At 48.8% G+C, this 22,944-nt stretch overlaps 1 protein-coding gene across 1 annotated transcript in view; it reads left to right on the top strand.

The window, feature by feature from the left end:
• Nucleotides 1–28: 28 nt before the first annotated feature.
• The window catches only part of nup214 (nucleoporin 214), a 34,801-nt gene continuing 11,885 nt past the window's right edge, over nucleotides 29–22,944 (top strand). Inside the window, exons 1-31 of the mRNA XM_056578977.1 lie at nucleotides 29–113; nucleotides 717–912; nucleotides 1,200–1,354; nucleotides 1,867–2,065; nucleotides 2,310–2,380; nucleotides 2,499–2,562; nucleotides 2,735–2,838; nucleotides 3,631–3,737; nucleotides 4,671–4,731; nucleotides 5,070–5,196; nucleotides 7,575–7,733; nucleotides 8,551–9,094; nucleotides 10,541–10,665; nucleotides 11,052–11,134; nucleotides 11,660–11,743; nucleotides 12,210–12,359; nucleotides 12,850–13,008; nucleotides 13,617–13,720; nucleotides 14,138–14,338; nucleotides 14,524–14,612; nucleotides 14,726–14,812; nucleotides 15,218–15,544; nucleotides 16,214–16,381; nucleotides 17,040–17,142; nucleotides 17,618–17,663; nucleotides 20,077–20,137; nucleotides 20,324–20,402; nucleotides 20,505–20,554; nucleotides 21,228–21,922; nucleotides 22,097–22,279; nucleotides 22,349–22,796. Of these exons, the coding sequence (XP_056434952.1) occupies nucleotides 72–113; nucleotides 717–912; nucleotides 1,200–1,354; nucleotides 1,867–2,065; nucleotides 2,310–2,380; nucleotides 2,499–2,562; nucleotides 2,735–2,838; nucleotides 3,631–3,737; nucleotides 4,671–4,731; nucleotides 5,070–5,196; nucleotides 7,575–7,733; nucleotides 8,551–9,094; nucleotides 10,541–10,665; nucleotides 11,052–11,134; nucleotides 11,660–11,743; nucleotides 12,210–12,359; nucleotides 12,850–13,008; nucleotides 13,617–13,720; nucleotides 14,138–14,338; nucleotides 14,524–14,612; nucleotides 14,726–14,812; nucleotides 15,218–15,544; nucleotides 16,214–16,381; nucleotides 17,040–17,142; nucleotides 17,618–17,663; nucleotides 20,077–20,137; nucleotides 20,324–20,402; nucleotides 20,505–20,554; nucleotides 21,228–21,922; nucleotides 22,097–22,279; nucleotides 22,349–22,796 (5,071 nt within the window). The 5' untranslated portion in view covers nucleotides 29–71. The remainder of the gene's footprint in view (nucleotides 114–716; nucleotides 913–1,199; nucleotides 1,355–1,866; nucleotides 2,066–2,309; nucleotides 2,381–2,498; nucleotides 2,563–2,734; nucleotides 2,839–3,630; nucleotides 3,738–4,670; nucleotides 4,732–5,069; nucleotides 5,197–7,574; nucleotides 7,734–8,550; nucleotides 9,095–10,540; nucleotides 10,666–11,051; nucleotides 11,135–11,659; nucleotides 11,744–12,209; nucleotides 12,360–12,849; nucleotides 13,009–13,616; nucleotides 13,721–14,137; nucleotides 14,339–14,523; nucleotides 14,613–14,725; nucleotides 14,813–15,217; nucleotides 15,545–16,213; nucleotides 16,382–17,039; nucleotides 17,143–17,617; nucleotides 17,664–20,076; nucleotides 20,138–20,323; nucleotides 20,403–20,504; nucleotides 20,555–21,227; nucleotides 21,923–22,096; nucleotides 22,280–22,348; nucleotides 22,797–22,944) is intronic.

Here is a 22,944-nt window from a genome sequence, read left to right as displayed (position 1 = left end):
AAACTGCGTTTTTCCTTACAAAGTCTTTAAGCATAAACGAAACTGCGACTGAACTGTGTACACTTTTCACAATGAGCGACGATACCGATTCTCCTCCCGAGCGGGAAATTAAGGTAAGACAAACGGGTGTCGCTAAATGTGAGTCGAAGCTAGCCTTAGCTGGTGTTGTGTTGGTTTTTGGACATTAAGTTGCCTCAATGTCTGCCAAACCATATCCGTAGCAAGCGATTGCAGTGCAACACTTCAGTTATACAAGACACGTCTTGACGTATCTTAAATCGATGACAAGCACAGCATTGATCCCTCACTGACAGTCACCTCTTCATGGTGTCTGGTCTTCAGAGACTTAAACGACACCATTGGGATGCATGGATTTTCGGCCATTTGCATGCACTGGATGTCCAGTCTGTTGTTTACATGTATAAGGAATCAGCCCAGATGGGCGGTGTTCAAAAAGTGTTTATTTTATTCAGGGACTAGAAACACATGTTTCCTCATCTTTCACCGGACTAGCTATTTCTTAAACGTGTGATCACCTGGTGATTTAGTAGTTTGAGCCATATACTGCAGACATTAAATCATCCTATAAGAGAAAGATAATGATGACATTAAGTGGAGCAAATCCCTGTACTTGACATTCAGACTAATGGGTTATCTGAAGTAGTATTATACAGTGAGTACAGTGCATTTTCTAACATTTCTTTCTTTCATTTTAGGATTTCCAGTTTCGCCAGTTGAAAAAGATTCGAGTTTTTGACTCTCCTCCAGATTTGCCCAAAGACCGATCCAATCTGCTGGCCGTGTCAAACAAATTTGGATTGATATTTGTTGGACTGGGCAGGACAGTGAAAGTATATGTGACACAGGAAATCCTTTCTGTGGATAAAGTGGTTGGAAATGCTAATGACAAAAGTAAGATTGACGTACACAAATAATCCCTCTGCTGTTAAGATAGATAGACACTTTTACCAAACATGGATTGTTTTTATTCTTCAGAAACATTGTAGTGGTACAGTTTGGGTATCTTGCCTAAGGATAGCTGGCGGGATATACTGCATACATTGGGGTTTGAACTGCAGAATCTTTGGGTCGGGAGTCAAACAACCTAAACCCCTTAGATACGATCCAGGCCCTCACCAATCCTTCACCTCCTCCTCCTCCATTCTTATAACCATCTCTCCTCCTCTATTTCTATTCAGTTGACGTCACCCCAGCCCTGGTGGAGGTGTGCTTGGAGCATCCTCTTCATAACGTGGCCCTCAGCAGTGATGAGCTCACCCTGTCTGTCTGTGGTCTGTCTGCCGAGGCGGCACTGTCCATCACCTTCTATGACGTCCGCACCTTAATGAAACAGGTGATGGGTCATATATCATTTTTTTTATTTTCCTAACGGTTTTCTAATTGAATATATTTTTTGAAAGGGTAAAACATCTCCATCTTGATCAACTTTGGGATGTCGGTCAGGTTTTGGCAAGGCTATGCCACAGCACCAAATAGAAAATGTCAACAACTACAACAAGGACAATTTTATATCACTGTATGTTTTTTCGTATTTTCTGTGTGCCTTTTATATTTTACTTCAAGGACACGGGATTCAATATTTCTTTATTTTTATTTTTCGTATTCAATGTTTGCTTTGAAAAAGAATATTAATTCAATCCAAGCAATGTAACCAGATTCACACACCCTTAAACAACCATCCAAAGTTTTCAAATCCATATTTATCAATAAATATGAATTAAAATAATTAAATCTCAGGTTATCACGCCATAAGAGTAAATATAATGCATCCAAGTGTAATGATTGATATCCATGCTTTAATTTCATCCCCATTTACCATTTTTTTCCTTTATTTTTCCACTGCAGGGGAGACAACAGAAGCTGCCCTTTGCGTCTCTGCAGCCTGCGGTGACCCCGGGCACCTTGGTGCAGGACCTGAAGTGGAACCCAGTCCTGGGGTCCATGGTGGCAGTCTGTCTGTCCGACGGCAGCATGATGGTCCTGGATGTGACCGACCGTGTGACCATGCAGGCCCAGCTACCGGCTGACAACGGCATCACATGCAGTAAGTTATAGGCTTTCATTGAAGGCGCTGTCAGTAAGGTTCAAGAGCTGTACTTTGAGTGTGATTGGTTAGAAATGCTTTTGGCGTCTGTCAGCTGTGGGTGAATGAAATGCTTTTTGAGTATATCTGCTCCAGTTGACTGCGAGCGTATCTCCTGAATAAAGAAAATCTGTAATTGAATTATTCACATTAGTGTTCAAACTGTATCATTATATTTTGTCTCTCTTCAACTTTTTCACTTCAGTCTGCTGGAGTCCGAAAGGGAAACAGGTTGCAGTTGGCAAAATGAACGCTACTGTCAGTCAGTACACCCCAGTAAGTTAATTTCCTTATGTGTGAGTAGGCACTTGCGCGGCCCTCAAATGTCACGCCTAACCCTATAAAAAAAAGCACTTGACTCACTATATATGTATATTCTGTATTTATTAAACAGGCACTCTTAGAAAAGAAAGTAGTCCCATGTCCAAACTTCTACTCCTCGGACAACCCTGTGAAAGGTAGGAACCCCAACCGCACCAATGGACAAATTATTTGTATACCTTTTTTAACCATAGTATAATAATTATTTAGTTATGTTTAATTTTTAACTCGCGTTTTTTTATAACTAAAAAGCAAACAAGTATATGTCATTTTGTGTGAACTTGTTTTTTTTTTGTTATTTCCCCCCAGTTCTGGACGTGCTGTGGCTGAGGACGTTTGTGTTTGCTGTGGTTTATGCCGCTGCTGACGGCTCCGTGGAGACTCCCCCAGACCTGGTGGTCATCACCCTGCCAGTGAGTACACACACCCCTGCAGCCTGGCTAAACCAGCAGCTAGTCTACACCAGCAGCAAGGCTCCTCCAGCAGCTAGGCTACACTACTACCAGGCTACACCAGTAGCTAGGCCACACTACTACCAGGCTACGCCAGTAGCTAGGCCACACTACTACCAGGCCACACCAGTAGCTAGGCTGCACTACTACCAGGCTACACCAGCAGCTAGGCTACGCTACTACCAGGCTACACCAGTAGCTAGGCTACACTACTACCATGTAACACCAGTAGCTAGGCTACACTACTACCATGTAACACCAGTAGCTAGGCTACCCTACTACCCGGTTACACCAGCAGCTAGGCTACACTACTACCAGGTTACACCAGCAGCTAGGCTACACTACTACCATGTTACACCAGCAGCTAGGCTACCCTAGCAGTCACCCTAGCCGGCTAGGCTACACAACTGCAAGGCTACACCAGCAGAAGGGCGACGGTAGCGTCTAGGCAACAATACTACCAGCTTACCTCAGCAGCTAGGCTACACTACTACCAGGTCACACCAGCAGTTAGGTTACCCTACTGCAAGGTTACAATACAACCAAGTAGCACCAGCCTTTTCAGAAAAAAACATTACTTGTAAATATAAGCGATTACTTGTCTGTGGCTAAATATTGTAGCGTATAAATATAAGTTATGTCTTCACCGCATAATTTACATCTCGCATAATTACCTAACTAAAGAGAGGATGGCTGCGGTGAGGGAAATGTATTATTAGTGAACTCACACCTCCATCTATGTGTCTGTGGCAGAAAAAGGATGAGAAGATGGAGACCAGGTATCTGAACTTCAACGACCCCGTGTACGGCACCTGCATCGATCGACAGCACCACTACTTCTTGAGCCAGATCGAAGACTGGTAGGCAACCCACCGACACCAAGAGGCTTGACCAATGCGTTCAAACCAATAAGCGGAAGCCTGGCGTGAATGCATACAAAGTCAATGCAAACTCTTATTCAAGTCTCTTGCTTGAATGCCGTGTGAATTTCCCTTGATGCGGATGGCAGGGGGGGCGGCAGTTTCTCAGGAGGTAGAGCGGGCTGGCTGGTAACGGCAAGGTTGCTAGTTCGATCCCGGCTGTGTCGAGGTGTCACTGAGCAAGACGCCTCACCCTAACTGCTCCCGACGAGCTGGCTGTCGCCTTGCATAGTTGACTCCGCCGTCGGTGTCTGGATGTGTGCATGTCAGGCAATATTGTAAAGCGCTTTGGGTAAAAGCGGTATATAAATGCAGTCCATTGACCATTTACCATTTTATGATGCTGAATCACTCACGCTGAACCGAAAAGTTTGTGGTTCAGGCTAGCAACCTCTCCCGAGCCACAAAAGTAGAATATTTGCTTCGCTTTTGTTGCAAACGCAACTTGAGTCCCTCCACAGAGGCGATCCACACTGCACGGTTTATTATCAGATCGGGTTGTCCTTTTAATAAAAGTGAATGTCAGTGAATTCAGATATGTGTGCTTAAGGGGCATAAGGTGTTGGGACATCTTGCTCAAGGACCGACCAGGTAACCTTTCCCAGCCTAAACCTCCTAGGCTGGGGAACAACGGGGAATCGAACCCAGTCACCTCTGGTCGGCAGCGGAACACCGTAGCCGCTTTGCTGGCTAAGGTGCTGACTTGCAGTTCGTTTTTAGATCCATGTAATTTAGGAGCGAACCGGGCCTCCTCCTCAGGGACACGTGGTGATTCACTGCAGAAATGCCGGATTGATCGCAGTCCCCGCTGGCAACTCTGCTACAACACCCTGCCCACTCTCTTTGCTCCAATGTTTTTATTGTTTCCTCCAGGGACGTCGTCTTTGCCACATCGGCAGCTTCCATTGAAGTCAGCGTCATCGCAAAGGATAAGGTAAGTCGTCCAGGGGATCCTTCGTATTCTGCACCCAAATCAATAACCACCACCACTATGGTGCATTGTCTCACTAGCAGCCTCTAGTGGCTCGAGTTGTCGCTACACTTATAGCAATATGTAACCTGCAGACCACGTCTAAGATGTTACCACATGTTCTGGGGAGAGGGGGCTAGGCCGAAAGCAACGATTTCTACACAACATGTCCCTGTTTTCGACCGTTAGATGGGCGTGTCTTTTATCATTGAAGGACTCTCAACTCCAGATATTTAAGTTACGCCCTGCAGTAGAACAGTACTGTCTTAACTATCTAATAAGCCTCTTTCGTAACCCTTCAGAACCAGTGGGAGCTGTGGATTCTGGAGGACGCCAGCCGGGCCGAGTTGCCCGTCTCCCAGCACAGCGACGACACCCTGCCCATGGGCCTGGTGGTGGACTACACCAGCCAGCAGGAGATATACATAAGTACGTCCCCCTCCTCCTCCTCCTCCTCCTCCCCCCCCTCCACGACACACTCCCACAGCCTGTGGGAAGCGGCCAGTCTGCCCAACATACTGGGCCTGCCGTCGCCCCATGTGCTTCTGGGTGGATGGGGGCGCAAGCATTTAGTTGAGTTGAAAGAGCAAAATAAAATGCACCTTATTTTCATCTTCCATTAGATGCAGATTTGTTGTTTGTTGGGGCTCTTCTGTCCAGTCCCTCTCCCTTTCCTACACACTCCCACAGTGTGTAAGAAAAGGGATGAGGGGGGGGGGGGATTCAGTGCTTTCAGTTGTTCAAAATATGAAAGGGAAAACTGAAATCCTATGCTTGCAATATGGTGCAGAACTTCTTTTGAGTGCCACTTAATTAGTTCATCACAATAGCCCTTTACAGTTTCAGATCAAATATTAAAAAAGGAACGTCTGAGGAACAAACAAACACGGTTTACTGCCAGACTCACTGAACAATTCCAAAGAAAATCGACCGTGTGTGTGTGTGTGTGTGTGTGTGTGTGTGTGTGTGTGTGTGTGTGTGTGTGTGTGTGTGTGTGTGTGTGTGGGGTGCACTGTCTGATAATTCTATTGTGCAACCTTGAAAATTGCCAGAATTTTGACAGACCTCGGTGTGGGCGTGCTGCTAATTTCTTGTCTCCGACTTACACACACACACACACAGATGTGGTTGCTAGGCTACATTCACTCTATAGCCCGTCTCCTCTGAGGCTGATGTAACCAGGCTAGACATGGCGCTGCTAAAGGTGACAATGTTTCTAAAGGTAAAATAACAACACCCGAATTTAAACTCTGCCTCCAAGGTATTGATCGATGGCGTTGTCACGCCGACACTCGTCGGTATTGGTCGCCGTCCGATTCTGTTATCCACCTCCACCCCCCCCCCCCCCCCCCCGGAACCAAAGTGGTCTGACAATGCACCATGCATGCACGTCATGGATGTCGCTTCACTTTTGAAGGCGATTGGTTCTTCGCAGTTTCGTTTCGGTTTAGAGCTCCGTAGCTCCTCTCCTCCCATCTACATTCCTTTAGCCGTACCCCTCCCCACCACCACCTCCGAAACATCCCCTACACACGGAGGCGATGTAGACGCTTCCCCGTGACTTTGTCTGCATTGCTTCCGCTGCAGTGCTCCTCCGTTCGACGCGCTGTGCGAAGAATAGCGATAAGCGCCCCCTCCCTCTCCTCTCTTCTTCCTTTTCATCGGCCTCCGACTGGCGGCAGACAGCCACACGTACGGCCTGTACGGCCTCTGTGTCTAGTCTGGTCTAGTCTGGTCTTATCTGCCTTCCCCACCCTCCAGCCCCCCCCCCCCCCCCCCTTGCAGACCGTTCCACTTAAGTACCCGCAATTTGAGCAACACTTTGACGTGATTGTTGCCTGATCAAATCTCTATCGAGAAAGGCAGCCGCGGCTGGTTGGAGGGAGTGAAACGAGATAGTTGTTGTTTGCGCAGCAAAAAAGAGAGCTCATTAAAATGGCCCAGACACGCCGAAGGAGCACAACAAAAGCCGAGACGTTCACGCAGTGGAATCCTGATGAGGGTTAGAGCTAACTCTCTCTGTATCTCTCTTGCCCGTCTCCGGCTCCTGTTGTTTTCGCTCATTCCCTCACTCCCTGTTTTTTTTGTTTTTCACTTTCATACTCTCGCACTCGCCAATCTTATTTTTTTTTTTCTTCTTTCTTTTCTCTCTCGCCATTCAATCATCACTGTTGTCTGAAACGCAATACTTACATACTTGGGGGTGTTTTTGTTATATATATTTTTTTATATTAGTGTGTGCTGTACAGCTTATAGATCGACACACACACACACACACACACACACACACACACACACACACACACACACACACACACACACACACACACACACACACACACACACACACACACACACACACACACACACACACACACACACACACACACACACACACACAGTGCAAAGAAACCCAATGCTCTGAGGGAGGCAGACAGGATCTGTTCAAATGTCCCAGACAGCCGGGGCGTGCCTAAGAACCCGACATCAGAACTGTTCTTCTCAAAACGCACTGAACAATGTCACAAAAGCACGTAGTCGTACGTACATGATGTAAATCACGCATGAACTGTTCCTAATGCAATTCCGTGGAGGAGGGCTACATTGGCCGGGCCGTTCGTGATTAAACGCTGCATGTGTGCGTGACGTCTCATCTCTCCATGCCAGCGCAATGCGCCTCCGGGCATCTTGTCCTCTCCCTCTGATCTTTATTTGCATCTTCCATTAGATGCAGATTTGTTTGTTTGTACGGGCTCCAACCACTCCCTTCTAAGTGTGTGTGTGTCTTCTTTTACTTCTTCTTCCAGCGGATGAAAAGAAGCTGCCCCCGGCTCCCATCATGCTGCTGCTCTCCACCGACGGAGTCCTCTGCCCCTTCTCCCTGCTTAACCTCAACCCAGGCGCCAAGCAGATGGTGGCCCCCCCCACCGCCCTGCCACTGGAGGGCGAGAGGCCCCCACTAGCAGGTACTGGCAGAGCACCCCCCCCCCCCCCCCCCCAGGCCCAGTGGTACTAGAGAAGTATTCCCCCGAAACAGACTTTGGTTTTATAAGCTAAAGTCTGAATGCAGATTCATGTCAGATCTGTGTGAGCAGAGTTCTCACTCTCTCTCGCTTTGCTTTGTATTTGTTTTCCACCAATCGTGTTGCATGTGAGCGCCTAATTGGCTAACAGCGGACACGACCTCGGGCAGCGCTCGCAAAACGTTGGGCGGGAGACAAGCTAGCACATCCTGTCTGCTGTTCTTGGAGAAGTGTCTGTAAATGTTTTAAATAAACACAGTCTAGACCACTTTAGAAATACACTTATTAAGTACCCCTTCTGAGAGCTTCATCCACTCGCGCAAATTAGTTTTCTTTGGTAGGATATCATCTTAAGGATAGATGAAACGAGGAGTAGCTCCGCCTCTTTGTGTTTCTGGTTTCCGGCCAAGGCTCTATGCCCCCCCCCCCCCCCCCCCAGAGAAGCTCTGCTATAACATAGTAGGACTGCTGCATTCCAGATTAAACATCACTTAATGACGTTGACGATGTCCCTGTGGGTGTGAGTGTACGCTGTAGGGTAGGCAGGGGCCATAATGAGTTATCTATTGTCCAGCCTAGTAAAACAATATCAACTTGCTGTAATTAATAGTATATAAAAAGATGCCTATTCAACCTGATTTGAAAACCAATCTTGCAGATGTGTGTGCCTGGATGTGCATACTTTTACTTTTTTTTGCATCATTAGCATAACTCTATGATTATTACAGATATGAATGTGTTGTATCATTTGTGCTCCCAGGTTTCGCCCCCGCCCCAGCTGTGAAAGCCCCCGCCCCCTTCTCCTCTGCCCCGGCCGGGTTCCCACCCCCGATCTCCTCCGCCCCAGGGGGCTTCCCCGCGGCCCTGCGCCCCATCTCCTCCGCCGCCCCCACCCTCCCTCCCCCGGCCTCCTCCCCCGCTCCGGCTCCCTTCGCCGTCCCGCCCGCGGCCGCCGCCGCCGCCGCCCCGTCCGGCTTCTCCTTCAGCCTCCCGCCCTCCATGACCCCCACCCCGCCCGCCTTCTCCCTGGGCAGCTCGGCCGCCTTCGGCTCCGCCCCCTCCGCCTCCTCCGGCCCCGCCTCCCTGGCCTTCTCCTTCGCCTCCAAGCCCCCCTCCAGCCACCCGGCGGCACCGTCGGCGTTCGCCTTCAGCACCCCCTCCGCCAAGGCCGGCGCCCCCCCCGGGGAGGCCTCGCCCGTGGGCCTGGCGCTGTCCGCCCAGCGCCTCGCCGCCGCCTCCCCCCTCACCGTCTTCAACCCCCCGGAGGTGGCCACGCCCGTGGTGAAGCTCAACCTCAACGACAGGTGAGGGGGGCGGGGCTTGGGGCCGGGGGGGGCGGGGCCGGGGTTTGGGGTGTGTTGGGTTTGTGAGTTTGGCCGTTCGAGTCTCAAGGGAGGCTTATGGAGGGTTAGGAGCAGGACAGTTGAGTGGTTAATGTGTTCGGATCCCAGCTGAACGGGACTGGGACCAATCCCCCCCCGATGTCCACCGGCTAGCTGGGGTCAACCCTTAGGTGTCCTGGAGGTACTAGGTCAGACCCCCCAATGTCCCCAGACGACCTGTAGGTGTCTTTGGGCAGGGTGCCTCAGCACTTACCTCTCCCTTAAAGCAATTGTTGTCGTTCATAACTGCAACCAATGTGAAGTTGTCCTAAAAAAGGCATGTGATTAATTTCGGTACGATAGAACTGACACTAGAAAGTGATGCAACTAATTAACAAAAAAAGACCCAAAAGACCCAAAGCAAGCACCCCAGATATTCACAAGATCGCCTCATATAATGATTTTGTTAAGACACAGGTTCAGGATATACAACTTTAATGGATCTTTCTAGCACACTCTAGAGGCCTTTTATGTCCCTACAATAAGTATTTTCTTTTTATACAGTTTCATGTACCGTGATATTTGATTTCTGTACCCAGGCCTTAAGTCACCCAAACACGATGAATCGCCAATATCAGAAGAGCGATAAAGCCAAGGCACAAACTACTTTACTTTTTTTAAAGTTTAAAAGCAAGAATCTAACCCATTCAGACATTTAGTAAATCAAACACTTAAGTAAGACTATTTGAAGGCTGATGAATGGATCATCATCGTCGGGGAAGGTCCTAGACTAAAACCCACAGGGCTTCTTTTTACCCATAATGTTCACTCCTAAAACTGTGACGGTTCAATACCCACACAGCCATTGTAAGCTGACATTGGGTCCCACATTATGCCCGCATAGAAAACACACAGAGCCAGCCCTCACTTGATTCGCTTCTCTTTATCCCGGTGTAAGTGGTCTCTGGCTATTGTGTGCTGCCAGACAGCACGAGGCCGGATGAACACAGACAGACACATCCATGGAGACACGCGATTAACAACATGGTGCACCATGGGGACTGTTGTAACCCAACTAAAAGCACTGTCTGCACAATGGTTTTTTAAACATTGTATTGCAAGTCTTTTCTTGCTTTTAAGATTGAATTTATGGATTTGTTTATGCAATTGTCCAGCAGCACACGTACCACTGTTGAGACAATTATCATCACACAGTTCGTCAAAATAATGCATCCTAAAAAAACACAGAAACCAGTCCTTCCTCATTCCCAGTACAGGAAAACCGGCAGCTTAACGATAATTAATCGACTGGGTCCCAGGATTCAGGCCTGCTTGTACCCTCTCCTCCTCTGTTGTTGGGCCAGCGGAGCCTCCTGTCTGAGGGTCCTGGCTGGTGCTCAGCTCTCCCTGCCTGTACCCACTCTGTAGGTTCTCAGCGGTGGAGACCCCAGCGCCGTCCTCACAGGCCTTCTCCTTCACTCCCGCCTTGGGGAAGCCAGCGTCGGCTGAGCCTGCCGCTCCGCCGTCGGCCAACAAGGGCCCCGTTATGCCAGGTACAATGCGCGCACGCACGCACGCACCCACACGCACGCACACAAATTGAAAACATAGTAAAATGTTATAGATCACACAAGGTTCAGTGTTCTCTGTAAACCAATGAACCTTCAGAATCAGTTTGGTGTATATTGCGAATGTAAGAAAAATGGTTTCATCCTGTCGGTGTACTTCTAAAATTAACCACAAAGAATTGGATGATTGAGTTATGGGGCAGTCGCATTGAAATAACATGATGTGAAATAACACGATCTGATTGTCATCGTCTTTCTTTCTGCGTGCCAAAACTGCTTTCACATTTTGACCTGTCATGAGGCAGCATTCTGTACATCCAGTTGTGCTGTGTTTGTGATGCTGACCTGGCGTGGTGCTGTCTTGCTGTTAGCTCTGGTGCGACCGGTCCAGACCAACGCCCCGCCTGCAGCGGTCCAGAAGCCCAGTCAAGCGGTCCAGACTATCACTCCTCAGGTACCTTGTGTTCCTCTGGACCTCTACAGGGTTTACCACCTCAGAGACAGGGTTGAGGTTACCATGGAAATGCCTTGATTATCATCAATGGAAACGTGTTTTATTTGACCAGGGATACGGGGTCAACATATCGTAACCAATAGTTTCTGTGGTCAAATAAACCATCTATAGGAAAATAGTTTATATTATCTATAGAAGCATGGATTATGAAGCGGTAAATAGAAACATGATTGTCTTTTGCCATTTCGTAGCATCAGGATTATTTTGACAATGCAATATGTTTGCACATTAGAGATGTTGCTACACTTTTGTAGTCCACCAATTTTTGAGTTAGTCAATTAGTTATTTGCAGTTAAACATAGTTGTAAGTATCAGTTTGTCAACATTGGCACCATTTACATTTCCATAGTTACTAACTTGTTGTGACGCAGTTCTAGATTCAAAGCTGTTTTTAAACTGTTTGCATTTGAAAATGGTGGATTAGTGAATGAGTTGTAATGAATCAATGTTAATGTCCTCTTGTAGGCGTCTCTTGGTGTGAAGTCCCTGGAGAAGCAGTTACAGCTGAAGAGGGGAACTGACCCCATCATGACCGGCATACTGGATGAGGTAAGGACTGGTGCACAGGGAAATAGATTAGTGAGATTCATTAGTGTTCGGTGTCTGTGAGCATAACGGGATGTATTTCAATATTCAAAGATTTCATTACTTTAGGAATGTGCTTCAGTTTCTCCAAGAAAGATGGTATAATATGTTTAAATGTAATGTTATCGTTTAAATCCTACTCCCAGCAAAGCAGGTGGTACTATATACTGAATTAGTCACTGGGTCCTACTAGACAGAAAATATAGATTTACAAACTAGAATCCTAGTAATTAAATTAAACTGGTAGTCTATTTCACTAGTGCAGGTCTCTCAATCACTTTTTCTGGTCCCAATTTCTCAAATGCGTTTGGGGAATGGTTATTTATTTTTACTGTTAAATTGTCACTCAATTAGCTTTTTCCTTTACCTTTTCGTATAGTTCCCTGGGTCAAATGGGTGTTGTTGACCTAACGGTTTGGTTTTGTGTCAGATCGCCCACTTCCAGAAGGAGCTCGATGACCTGAAGGCCCGTAGCATGAAGGCAGACTTCACGGTGGGCACCGGGGCCCAGATGAAGGAGCTGAGGAAGGAGACAGAGGACCTCCACGTCTTTACCCTGGAGATCAAGGAGACCACAGAGGTAGCACGGCAACACACTCAACCAGAGACGCTTAGAAGACCTCGCCAATAGCTTGTATAGACAGCATTGTGTGTCATAAATGTGCTTCAGACTATGCGATTAGGCAAGTTGAACCTGTGCCTCTATCGTCACACAACTCTGATGATGGGTGTCAATCAAGTCTAGTTAGTTCATGCACTTGACCACTCCAACTAGTCATACACGGTGTATTCATGCTGTTTTTGATGTTTCTTTAACTCCTAGCACTTAGTGAGCACTTTTATGATCACCTCACCTGTCAGATGGTCACATTGGTTGTCAGAGCAGAAAGTAGTAGAAATTATACTGTAGAGTAAACACTATAAACAATAGATACCCCAAATATAAAGGTACACAATACGAGTAGGAGGAATGTAAAAAAAAGTGCCAGGACATAGAGTTGAGGCAGACGTCATTAACAGGAATATCCTCCAGAATTAAAACAATACAACTACACGTCACTGGTCCTCAGTCTCTGCACGGGGACATCGGCACGCTGAAGACCACCCTGCTGGAGGGCTTCGCGGGGGCGGAGGACGCCATGGCCCAGAGCGAGCTGAGCAAGGACCGGGGCTACCTCCAGCTGCTCTACAAGAAGCCCCTGGACCCGCGCAGCGAGGAGCGCCTCAAGGTGGGCGTCAGGGGGGTCACCGTCACCCTGTTTCTGCTGTTTCCTTAACTCCTAATCCAGAAGATCAGGAAGGAAGACGTGCACTTTGAGGGGGAATTCATTGGTGACTCTTTAAAATACGTGTAGGTTAATTGACATTAGGTTATATAGTAATGCACGTTATTATTAGCGTTAGCATAGGGTTATGGGTTAATGGGTTAAGGTTAATCCTATTAAATCATTTCTAAATGAATACCCTAGTTAACATGAACAAAACATTACTTTAGTCAACTTAAACATAGAAGTACTAGTAAATTATAACGGACCATTAGTTAAATGTTAGTTAACATTTAGTTAAATGTTAGTTAATGCTCATTACTGAATTAACTGAGATAAGTAATATATCCTAGTTATTAAGTGTTATGAATTCCTTTTTGAAGGATTACAATGTTTTCGGTAGATTCCTTGATAACATTTGGTGATGATTTGTAGATTTTCTTTTTTGATAACCGTAATTTTTGGGGTGAATGATGTGGACATTCCAAACGATGTTAGTCACACACCATCTATTATTTCCTCATGTGTGATCAAACGGACTGACGTGTGCTCCATGCTCTGCCTGGCCCCAGGAGATCCGGCGGCTGTACCAGTACGTCATGTTCGCCGTGGAAGATGTGAACGACGTGTTGGACATGGAATGGGAGAAACACCTGGAGAAGAAGAAGAAGCAGAAGTAAGGGTTGAAAGAGACGGGCGATGACATTACTCCTGGGATTGGTCCAAGCGCAGGCCTACTATGTTATAGAGCCCTAATCTTTTTATTTTGCCTCCAGCTCATGCTGTGACTTGATCAACTTAAAGTTCACAGCCTCCAGCGACATGATTGCTCAAAAACAAATAGGAAGCGAACGAAATTATATCGCCCCTGTCGCCGTTTGCTATCAGACTTCAGATATTCATTTGAAAGTCTGAATTGGGAGACTATAATAATGACCAAACACGGTTCGACATGGGAGTTCCCAGTGTCTACTGCACCTTTTAACCCCGGCGGTGTTGATAGCAAGCCTCCCCAGTGGATCAGTGCTTTTTAATGCATGATCTAGTTCATGGTTATTTCACATTAATGAACACAACGTTGTCGTCCACCCAGGCACATGATGGTCCCCGGGCGCGAGGCCCTCTTCACCACCCTGGCCAACAACCTGTTCATCATCAACCAGCAGAAGAGCCGCCTGGACCAGCTGGTCAAGGAGCTGTCCTCCCTGCACCTGTACACCAAGACCACCGCCTGGACCGCCGCCCCGCCCGCCGCCGGCTCCTCCTCCTCCAGCCAGACCTCCACCCCCGCCAGGTAGGAGGGGGGGGGCGCCCCGGGGGTACTGGGGCAAGCCGGGACTGGAGATCTGGGCGCATGGATATGGGAAAAATGATATGGACATCGATGACAAAGAAAATGTCCAATGTGTATATATGTGTAGCTGCGAGTTTAGAGGTGTTGTGGTTAGATTGTTGATTGCTTTGATGTTGTGAATGCAGTTTGGACCGTGAGCTGGAGAGCTTGAGGGACGCTCTGCTCAAAGCCAAGCTGGACACTACTTCCCCCAAACCCTCCTCCAAAACACAAGGTAATTTAAACCGGGGGTCAACAGAGGTCAACTCATCAATGCTTCCATTGATTTCTCTACACACGGTGTGATTGTTGTTCTCATGTACTCGGTGTTTTTGTTGTTGTTTACAGCCAGCAAGTTGTCCCCAGCGAAGAGGTCCCAGCTGCGTAACTTCCTGTCCAAGGGCCAGATGCCCCCTGTCCGCTCCACTGCACCAGGTACGGCAGGAGGCTTCAGCCTTGTGACCTTAAACTCTTCTTGGTTGGCCGTTTTTCCTCTCGGCCATGGTTCTTCCAGCGCTGTTTGAATACAGTGGAACTCAAACCAACAAAAAAAAAAACTTTATTTATACAGCACTTTTCATACACGGACAGACTCAAAGTGCTTCACATCGGCATACAATAGAATGAAATAATAAAATAAGTAAAAGACGTTTTATTGGGTAATTCTTCTTTAAACCAAACTACGGAGATACCTTTATTGTGTGGGTGAAACCCCTCCTGGCAATCAATCACATTCTGCTCTACCAGTCATTAACAAAGGAAATGACCCCCCACCAAACACTTCTAATGTTGACACTTCTAATGTTGAACTGGGCCCCCCCCCCCCCCCCCCCCCCCCAGCCAACCTGTCCCGCTCGGCCTTCCTGTCCCCCAAGTACTACGAGGACCTGGACGACGTGAGCTCCAGCTCCTCCCTGTCCCCGTCGCTGGAGGCCGGCCTGGACCCCCTGGCCTCCTACCTGGAGCCCCACCCCGCCCACCTGGAGCTGGAGGACGAGCTGGAGGACCAGCCCCTGCCCCTGCCCGTGCTCCCCATGCCCCGCCACCCCGCCGTGGTCCGGACCACCTCCATCCAGCCCGGCTTCGGGGGGCTCCAGTCCACGCCGGCCTCCAAGATGGCGGCCACGCACAGCATGGGCGTGGTCCTCAGCCCCATCGTGTGCCCAGGTACGTGGAGGAAGGCACCCGAGTGCCGACTAGTGGTTAATAGGCCTTGTACATCGCAACGTCACCACCCAATGACCTCTGCCATTTTGGGAGCATGGGGTCATTGTCGTAACAGGGAGCCATTTTTATAACCAACCTTGGTTACGGTGTTTTTATTTAGATCTAGGATTGTACAGTACTACAACTCTCTCGAGTCCTCTCAATATGGTGGAGTATTGCCGATACAAAATCCCATGATGCATTCTGAAGTACAAGCCCTCTATCAGTGATAACCGTGTATGTAAAACAAGCCCAAACCTACAGTCGGGCGGTCCCCACATTGACACTTGAGACCTTGTGGAGTGTGAAAAAGTTTGTAAAAGTGACGCTTACTCATTCAGCGATGTCTTATTGTTTTGCTGACGGTTATCCAAACACAACTAAAACATATTCTTGATTGTTCAAATTGATGTCCTAGCCATCAGTTCAAGAGGGCAACCGGTAATGTTAAGGTTCATTTACCTTGCTTTAAGCCAATTCATATAGGTCAAAAATAGGTGTGAATGTCTTTAAGATCATTGAAAGTCAGTCAACGTTTTGCAAATCGTATCATTTTAGAAAGGTGTTTCTTTCTCTTTTCTTCTTTGTGATGTGTTCACGTCCACACATCCCATTCACTTCCTGGTCCAGTGCCGACCAATAAGATGATGCTGGTGGGAGCCGACAGCACCGCCCTCGCCACCAAGACGGTGAAGCACGGCGCCCCGCCCACGGAGAAGGCCGTGCCCGCCACGCTGCCCGCACAGCAGGCCGCCGCCAGGGCCGCCTTCAGCAGGCAGATGGCCAATCAGAAGCCAGGTAACGGGGCGGGAGTTTCAGGAGCATTATGAACGTTTAAATAAGGGCACGAGAACCTCGTGTTGCTGTTTTGCGCTGCATAGATGGAGACTATAACCACATATGATTCGCTGATGGAGAGGATAGCACCTACTATGCAAACGTACTTGCACACCCATATAGTTTCAAGAGGCAAGGTTGGACTTATTCAAAGTCAGTCAGCTTAAGGTCAATTCCAACAAATGTACAAGACAAATGGAAGAATCTGAATTTCGTTTGTCTCTGACCCACGGTGCATTAAGTATAAAAGGATACAATTAGGTAAGATGAAATAAAATAAGTAATATTTACAATAAATTAATTTGAAATAGTTCACAGTAGGCTTGAATAGTGCAAAGGTAGGAAAAACCAAACAATGAAATTATTGGATTTAGTATAGAATGCAACGTTAACTTCTTTGATCGAATGCTGCTTATTTAGGAGTGTATAGTCTGTAATATTGGAAGACAAAATGTCTGTCACTAGGGGGAGACAAAGACGCTTAATGGTGAACTCCCAGTGTTGGTTTGGTGCTTGGTTTGTGTTACTTGGTTTGTACCTTTCATGTACTGCACATTTAACTTGTTTATGAAATCAAACATGACATTTTTAATCATGCAATTATTGTGTATGCGTTCAGTGGGGTCCCTGACTGAGTCCACGCTGAAGACGGTGCCTCAGGTGGTCAACATTCAGGAGCTGAAGGACAAGAGCTCCACAATGCCCCTTTCCACTGTCATAGGGTACGCCTCCTCAAGCTCTGTAGTGGACCAATCACATCACTTTAAACCACTTCCCGCCGGCCTATTGACCAATGGCATCGCTTTAAAGTGTTAGAAGTATTCATACAAAACCACCTCGTTCTAACTTGACACATCTAAAGACCATAGAATAATGCAACTAAATAATAAATAGTTTGATAATATAATTAATAATACAATTCATTACTTTATTTTTCCTCATACGTGTAGAAAGTGTAAACGCCTGACTTTGTGTCAAGATGCAATGGAATATGTGGGAAATGTAGTTATTCAGTGACAACATATGTAATAAAGTTCAAGCAAGGTATTTTAAATAACATGTTTAATTGGACTAATACATTTTTGTATCTTTTGAATAAAGATATTTATTTAATTATATATTCTGATTATAAATATTTTGACACTGAAACAATCAACCCTGAACCGTATTTATTGTCCCCTCTCTTTACCTCCTCAGTTCCTCAGCCCAGGGGTTTGCCACCGTGGCCAACCAGGCCAAGAGAGTACGTATCTTCTGTTTCCATCCTCCTTTTGGGTCTTCTTTCCACCACCTTAGTCACGTCTGTGTGCAGCCCTAAAGTGACCAACTTGTCTTACGTTGAGAAGAACTAAGGCCATCCCCGATCGCCAGAGTAGTCTGATCAGTGGGCAGATTCATAGAGTAAACAATAAAAAGTCAACAATGTATCAGACTAGGGTTGCCGCGCTGTGGACATTTTCACACCGAGTAATACACTTGTGTCAACACCGGTACTACAGAGTATAAACTTTGAAACTAGGTCAACCGCCATCTACTCCGTCAACTCTCCTCTCACACTCGGTGACAGCGTCTTATAATGTTCTATATATAATAGTATAATATAATTTTATATATAATATCACGGCCAAAAGCTCTGTTCGCCTCCGGATGGCCGTAGCGCGGGGAGCTCTCGTAGGGATTGGGCTTTGCGGGGTTTGTTTACCGGCGTTGCTATGGTTACCGGTCTTGTGTGTTCCAACGGTTTATTAGGTAGCCTATCTATTATTATATCCATCTATTATTATTACATTTTTATTTTCTTGATTATAATTATATTATTAATTTCTACTTATACTTTTTTTTTTTTTTACTGGAAAAAATAAATAAAAATAACTGTTGCCGGTGTGTCCTCAACACCGCCAACACCGGTAATAGCGTATACCGCGGCAACCCTATATTAGACGCTTTTGTTCAAAGTGACTCAAGGTTTATATCATTAGGTAGGGGTTAGACATCTTGGGACATTCAGGTTTGATCCCAGAACCAATTGCCTCAGAGTCAAACACTCCTCTCTAATCATTAGTTGTAGCCCTGATCATCATTATAATATGATTATTATTGATGCATTTCTTGAAAAGCGTTCAAATGGCCTAATTCCCAGCTGTCCTAGCGTTCATAATATAGCAGATACAAACTAATTGTCATCATACATGCACCTGGTGCTCGCGGACTCCCCCAACACAGAACCCACTGGCTACAATGTGCAGGGCTGTGCGTCTGCCCGGCCGGGCTCCCACACTGTTAACACATGGCCCTGTGTTTAAGGGGAGCGGAGGGAAACCGTGTTAGCAGCAGGGGTGAGAAATGCCCTGGCTCCCTCCCGAGCTGGTGGTACAAATCTCACCTGGGTGGGGAGCCATTCATACATACACACAGAGACTGTTACGCTGTGTGTAAAATAACAAAATAGACGCCGATCATCATTGTGTAGCGGTGTCTTCTGGCAGGTATCCAGGCCTCGTCGCTATGGCGGCATGTCTCTGCCAGAAATCGCGAGGATACTCTGTGCACACAAATGATTACTGCAAGCCCTTTAACTGGCGTTCGCTACTGGCGGCAGAAGCTCGGGAGCTATAACGGGTTGACCGGTAACTGGAAGGTTGCTAGTTTGATCCCCGGCTCCTCCTAGCTGTGTTTAAAGGTGCCCCTGAGCAAGGCACCCCACACTGATTGCTCCTCACGAGCTGGCAGTCGCCCCGCGCGGTAGACTCCGCCATCGGTGTGTGAGTGTTTGAGTGAATCGGTTTGGATTAAAGTGTCAGCAAAATCCCCAACATGTAAATGTTCCCGCAGTGTTTCTCTGATCATTTGAGCAGTCATACCGCCAGTGTGGAGGAAATCATTTGTGGAGCCTGCATGTAAAAAAAAAAAAGCGGGTCTTTGCTCTCGTGCACCCAAAGGGTTTTCCCTGCGTGCTTTTTTTTATTTTCGGTTTTTCGGTTTTTCCTTTTGGCCCTAAGTTGGCGGAGTCAGCCCAGGCCACAGAATCCCTGACTGTGATTTGTGATTTGTCGCTCACATCTATCACATAAAGCATTGACCTGACTCAATTTAATGACTGTGTCGTATCACTACGCACTATCACTAACTTTGTTACAGTCGGTCAATGCTTACTATTCGTGTAGTTTCCCTTTTTAAATCGATGCAAACTTTAAAAATTGTCTCGCCTTGCTTTAATAGCAGAGCATCTTCCCTGATCAGCATTGTGAAGTTTCTTTCTCCTGGTCTTTTGATACTCAAATGCTGCTAATCTTCAAGGCTTAGGCTATGGGTCACTCTGCCGGATGAACCTGCTTCTATTCATGACGTGCATAGGAATATGTTTTGCTAACAACTGCAGAACTGTCTGGAGGTGACATTGTGTACAAACACAATGTTTTCACTTTGTCGTTGTGGGTACCTGTGTTTGTAGATGTATAGGCCAAAATGTTAATTGGATACATTCTAAATACTATCGGCATCAAGTGATATGGAAAGAGTCTGAAGTCTGGGTCTGAATACTTTGCGAAGCAGCTGTAAACAGCGTATCTGTTTTTCTTACAAATCCCTGGGCATGTTTTGCTTCGTCATTTCCTCCTTGTGTTCTAAAGCGCCCACTGTGTGCTTTGTCTCCTCAGAATCCTGCGCAGGGCGTCTTTAAGGTGCCTGCGGAGAGTGCTGCATCTGGCTTTGTGTTTGGTAAATAGCGCCACATATGCACACAAAACACACGCATTTTGATGTACTGAGTGAGCAATTCATGTTAATGTTACTCCATGGGCGGCATCGCAACTCTTTGTATCGATGAATATTCTATGTGTATCAACATATATATCTATGTTAAATATGTCATTGTTTTTTGTGGTTGTGTATCGATGTTTTCAGGGCCCAAAACGGACAGCCCGGTGGTTCTGCCCAGTGCCGCTGAGCAAGGCAGCAGTAAAGCGTTCAGCTTCACTCCGGGGTGAGGCCACCACCATGAATTGAAACCTAGCAAATGGGCAGGGCATCTAAAGAACCAGTTTGGTCCTCCGGTGTGGCTCTAAGCATATTTATTTATTTGCAGGGCCTCAAGTTTCAGCTTTGCCTCGGTTTCGCAGGGATCTGGAAGCACAGGTAACAACATCAACTTTATTACCTAGCAAAGGTCGCAGATTGACAGAGCTTTACTATTATTTATCATTGAATAAGGGCTTTAAACAATCAAGCCAAAGACCAAAACTATCGTAGTTTCTATGAATAACATTCAAGCTAATGCGCTGACAGTCCGTCGAACAAAGCCGTGTTCAATGGTTCATTTGGAAGCCTTGGTGGTGAATGCCGTATTTTTAGAATCGTTCCTAACATGTCTCCCACACAGCTTCCTTACTTTCATGCAGTACGAATGATATGATATCGAATGCCATATATGGTAAATAGAACATTTCTCTAGCGCTTTGATCCAAAGTGCTTTACAATATTGCCTGACAGTCCCCCATTCATGCACACCATCACACAACGAGGGCAGAGTCAGCCATGCAAGGCGACAGCCAGCTCGTCGGGAGCATTAGGGTGAGGTGCTCAGGGACACCTCGACACTCGGCACAGCTAGGAGGAGCCGGGTATCGACCTATATATGTCATAATATTCCCATCATCACATTTGTTTCTCATTTGATTCCCCAAGTCATACCTCCCTAGCCACAATTTATAGGAAAGATAGGATTAAAAAATGACACTTTGAACCTATAATGAATGCCCAGCATCGTACCCTAACGTCCTCTTCCTCCCTCCCTCTTCGTCCTCCTCAGGGAAGGACATGAGTAAGTTTGCCTTCGGCAAGAGTGTGTTTGGCTCGGCCGGCGAGGAGCCCTTCTCCTTCGCCTCCAAGTCCAGCTCCCCGGCGCTGGGCGTCAGCACCTCCTCGTCCACCCCGCCCCCCAACGTGTCCGGGGACCCCGCCCGGCCCTCCTCCACCACGCCGGCCCTCCGGGTCGTGGAGCCCCAGGCCCCCGCGGCCACCGGCGGCGAGACGCTGGGCAGCTTCTCGGGGCTGCGCGTAGGCCAGGGCGAGGAGGAGGCTCCGGCCTACGGCAAGTTCTCCTTCGGCGAAGCCGCGGCGCAGTTTAGCTTCGGCGGCGGCAGCCCCGCCCCCGCCGCCGACCTCGCCAAGGGCCCCGTGACGGCGAGCTCGGGCAGCGTGTTCCGACCGCCCGACTCGAGCGCCAAGCTGGGCTTCTCCTCGCCGCCGCCGTCGGCGGACGCCGCAGTGATGCCCACGCTCAGCAGCCTGCTGGCCGCCGCCAACGCCGCCGCGGCCAGCCCCCTGGACTCCCCCGAGGAGCCCGGGCCTCCGGGCGCCACCCCGGAGCCTCCGATGCCCGCCCTCTCTCCGTCTGTCTTAGAGGCGGCTCCGGCGGCGCCCCCCCCGGCCACGCTAGTCTCAGAGCCCGCTGCGAGCGCACCGCAGGCCCCGACGCCTCCGGCGCCCACGCCGGTCATCGCGGTGTCGCCTGACCCCTCCCCTGCCCCCCCGGCCTACTTCACCCCCCCCACCACCGCCACAGAGGCCCCTCAGCCCCAGGCCCCGGACCTCGCTCCCCCCACAGGGGAAGCCCTGCCCCCCGCCACGGGGCCCGACCCGACCCTAGGCTCCACCCCTCTTCAGCCCGTCCCCCAGGCCGCCTCCCCCCCGCCGCCGCCGTCGTACCAGGCGTCCACCACCGCCGCCGCCTCCCCCACGCCGGGGTCCATCTTCGCCCAGCCCCCCCCCGCCCCCGTCTCCACGACGGCGAGCAGCATCCCGGAGGGGCCCAACATCAACACGGCCTCCGAGGCCACGGCCACCACGCTCACCCCGACCGTCACCAACCCGACCGCCGCCGCCGCCGCCGCCCCCGCCACCACCACCACCTCCTCGGTGTTCGGCCAGCCTGCCGCTGACCCCTCCCCCCCGGCCCCCACCGGATTCGGCTCGGCCGCGTTCGGCGCTCCCGCCGGAACCGGATTCGGGAAGTCCCTCTTCGGCCAGGCGACCGGGTTCGGCCAGCCCGCCGCCGCAGGCGCCACCGGCCCCGGGGGCTTCTCCTTCGGGGGCCCGGCGTTTGGATCCCCGGCCCCCGCGGTCAACATGGGGGCGGCCGCGGGCGCCGGAGGGGGCGGTGTGTTCGGAGCAGCCACCGCCAACAACGCCAGTTCCTTCTCCTTCGGGTCGGTGGCCACCGGCTCGCCCGGCGGCGGCGGCGCTGGCGCAGGGCCCTTCGGGCAGAGCGCGGCCCCCGCGTTCGGCCAGCCCAGCCCCGGGTTCGGACACGCGCCCGTGTTCGGGAGCAACACCACCACCACGGCCTCCACCGGGTTCAGCTTCAGCCAGCCCTCCGGTGAGTCTCACGAGGACCACTCAGGGGGTTTCATTTTAAGGGGGTTTGCATTTCCAGGGGCGCAAACACAGAAGGGATAGTTTGTTTGAGCCCGGCGGGCACAATTAATTTCTGCCGTTTTTTCGCATTTAAGGACAAACAAACACCC

This window comes from Gadus chalcogrammus, chromosome 19 (assembly GCF_026213295.1).
Source record: "Gadus chalcogrammus isolate NIFS_2021 chromosome 19, NIFS_Gcha_1.0, whole genome shotgun sequence".
NCBI classification, from domain to species: Eukaryota; Metazoa; Chordata; class Actinopteri; order Gadiformes; family Gadidae; genus Gadus; species Gadus chalcogrammus.
This window is presented reverse-complemented; position numbering and strand designations above follow the sequence as displayed.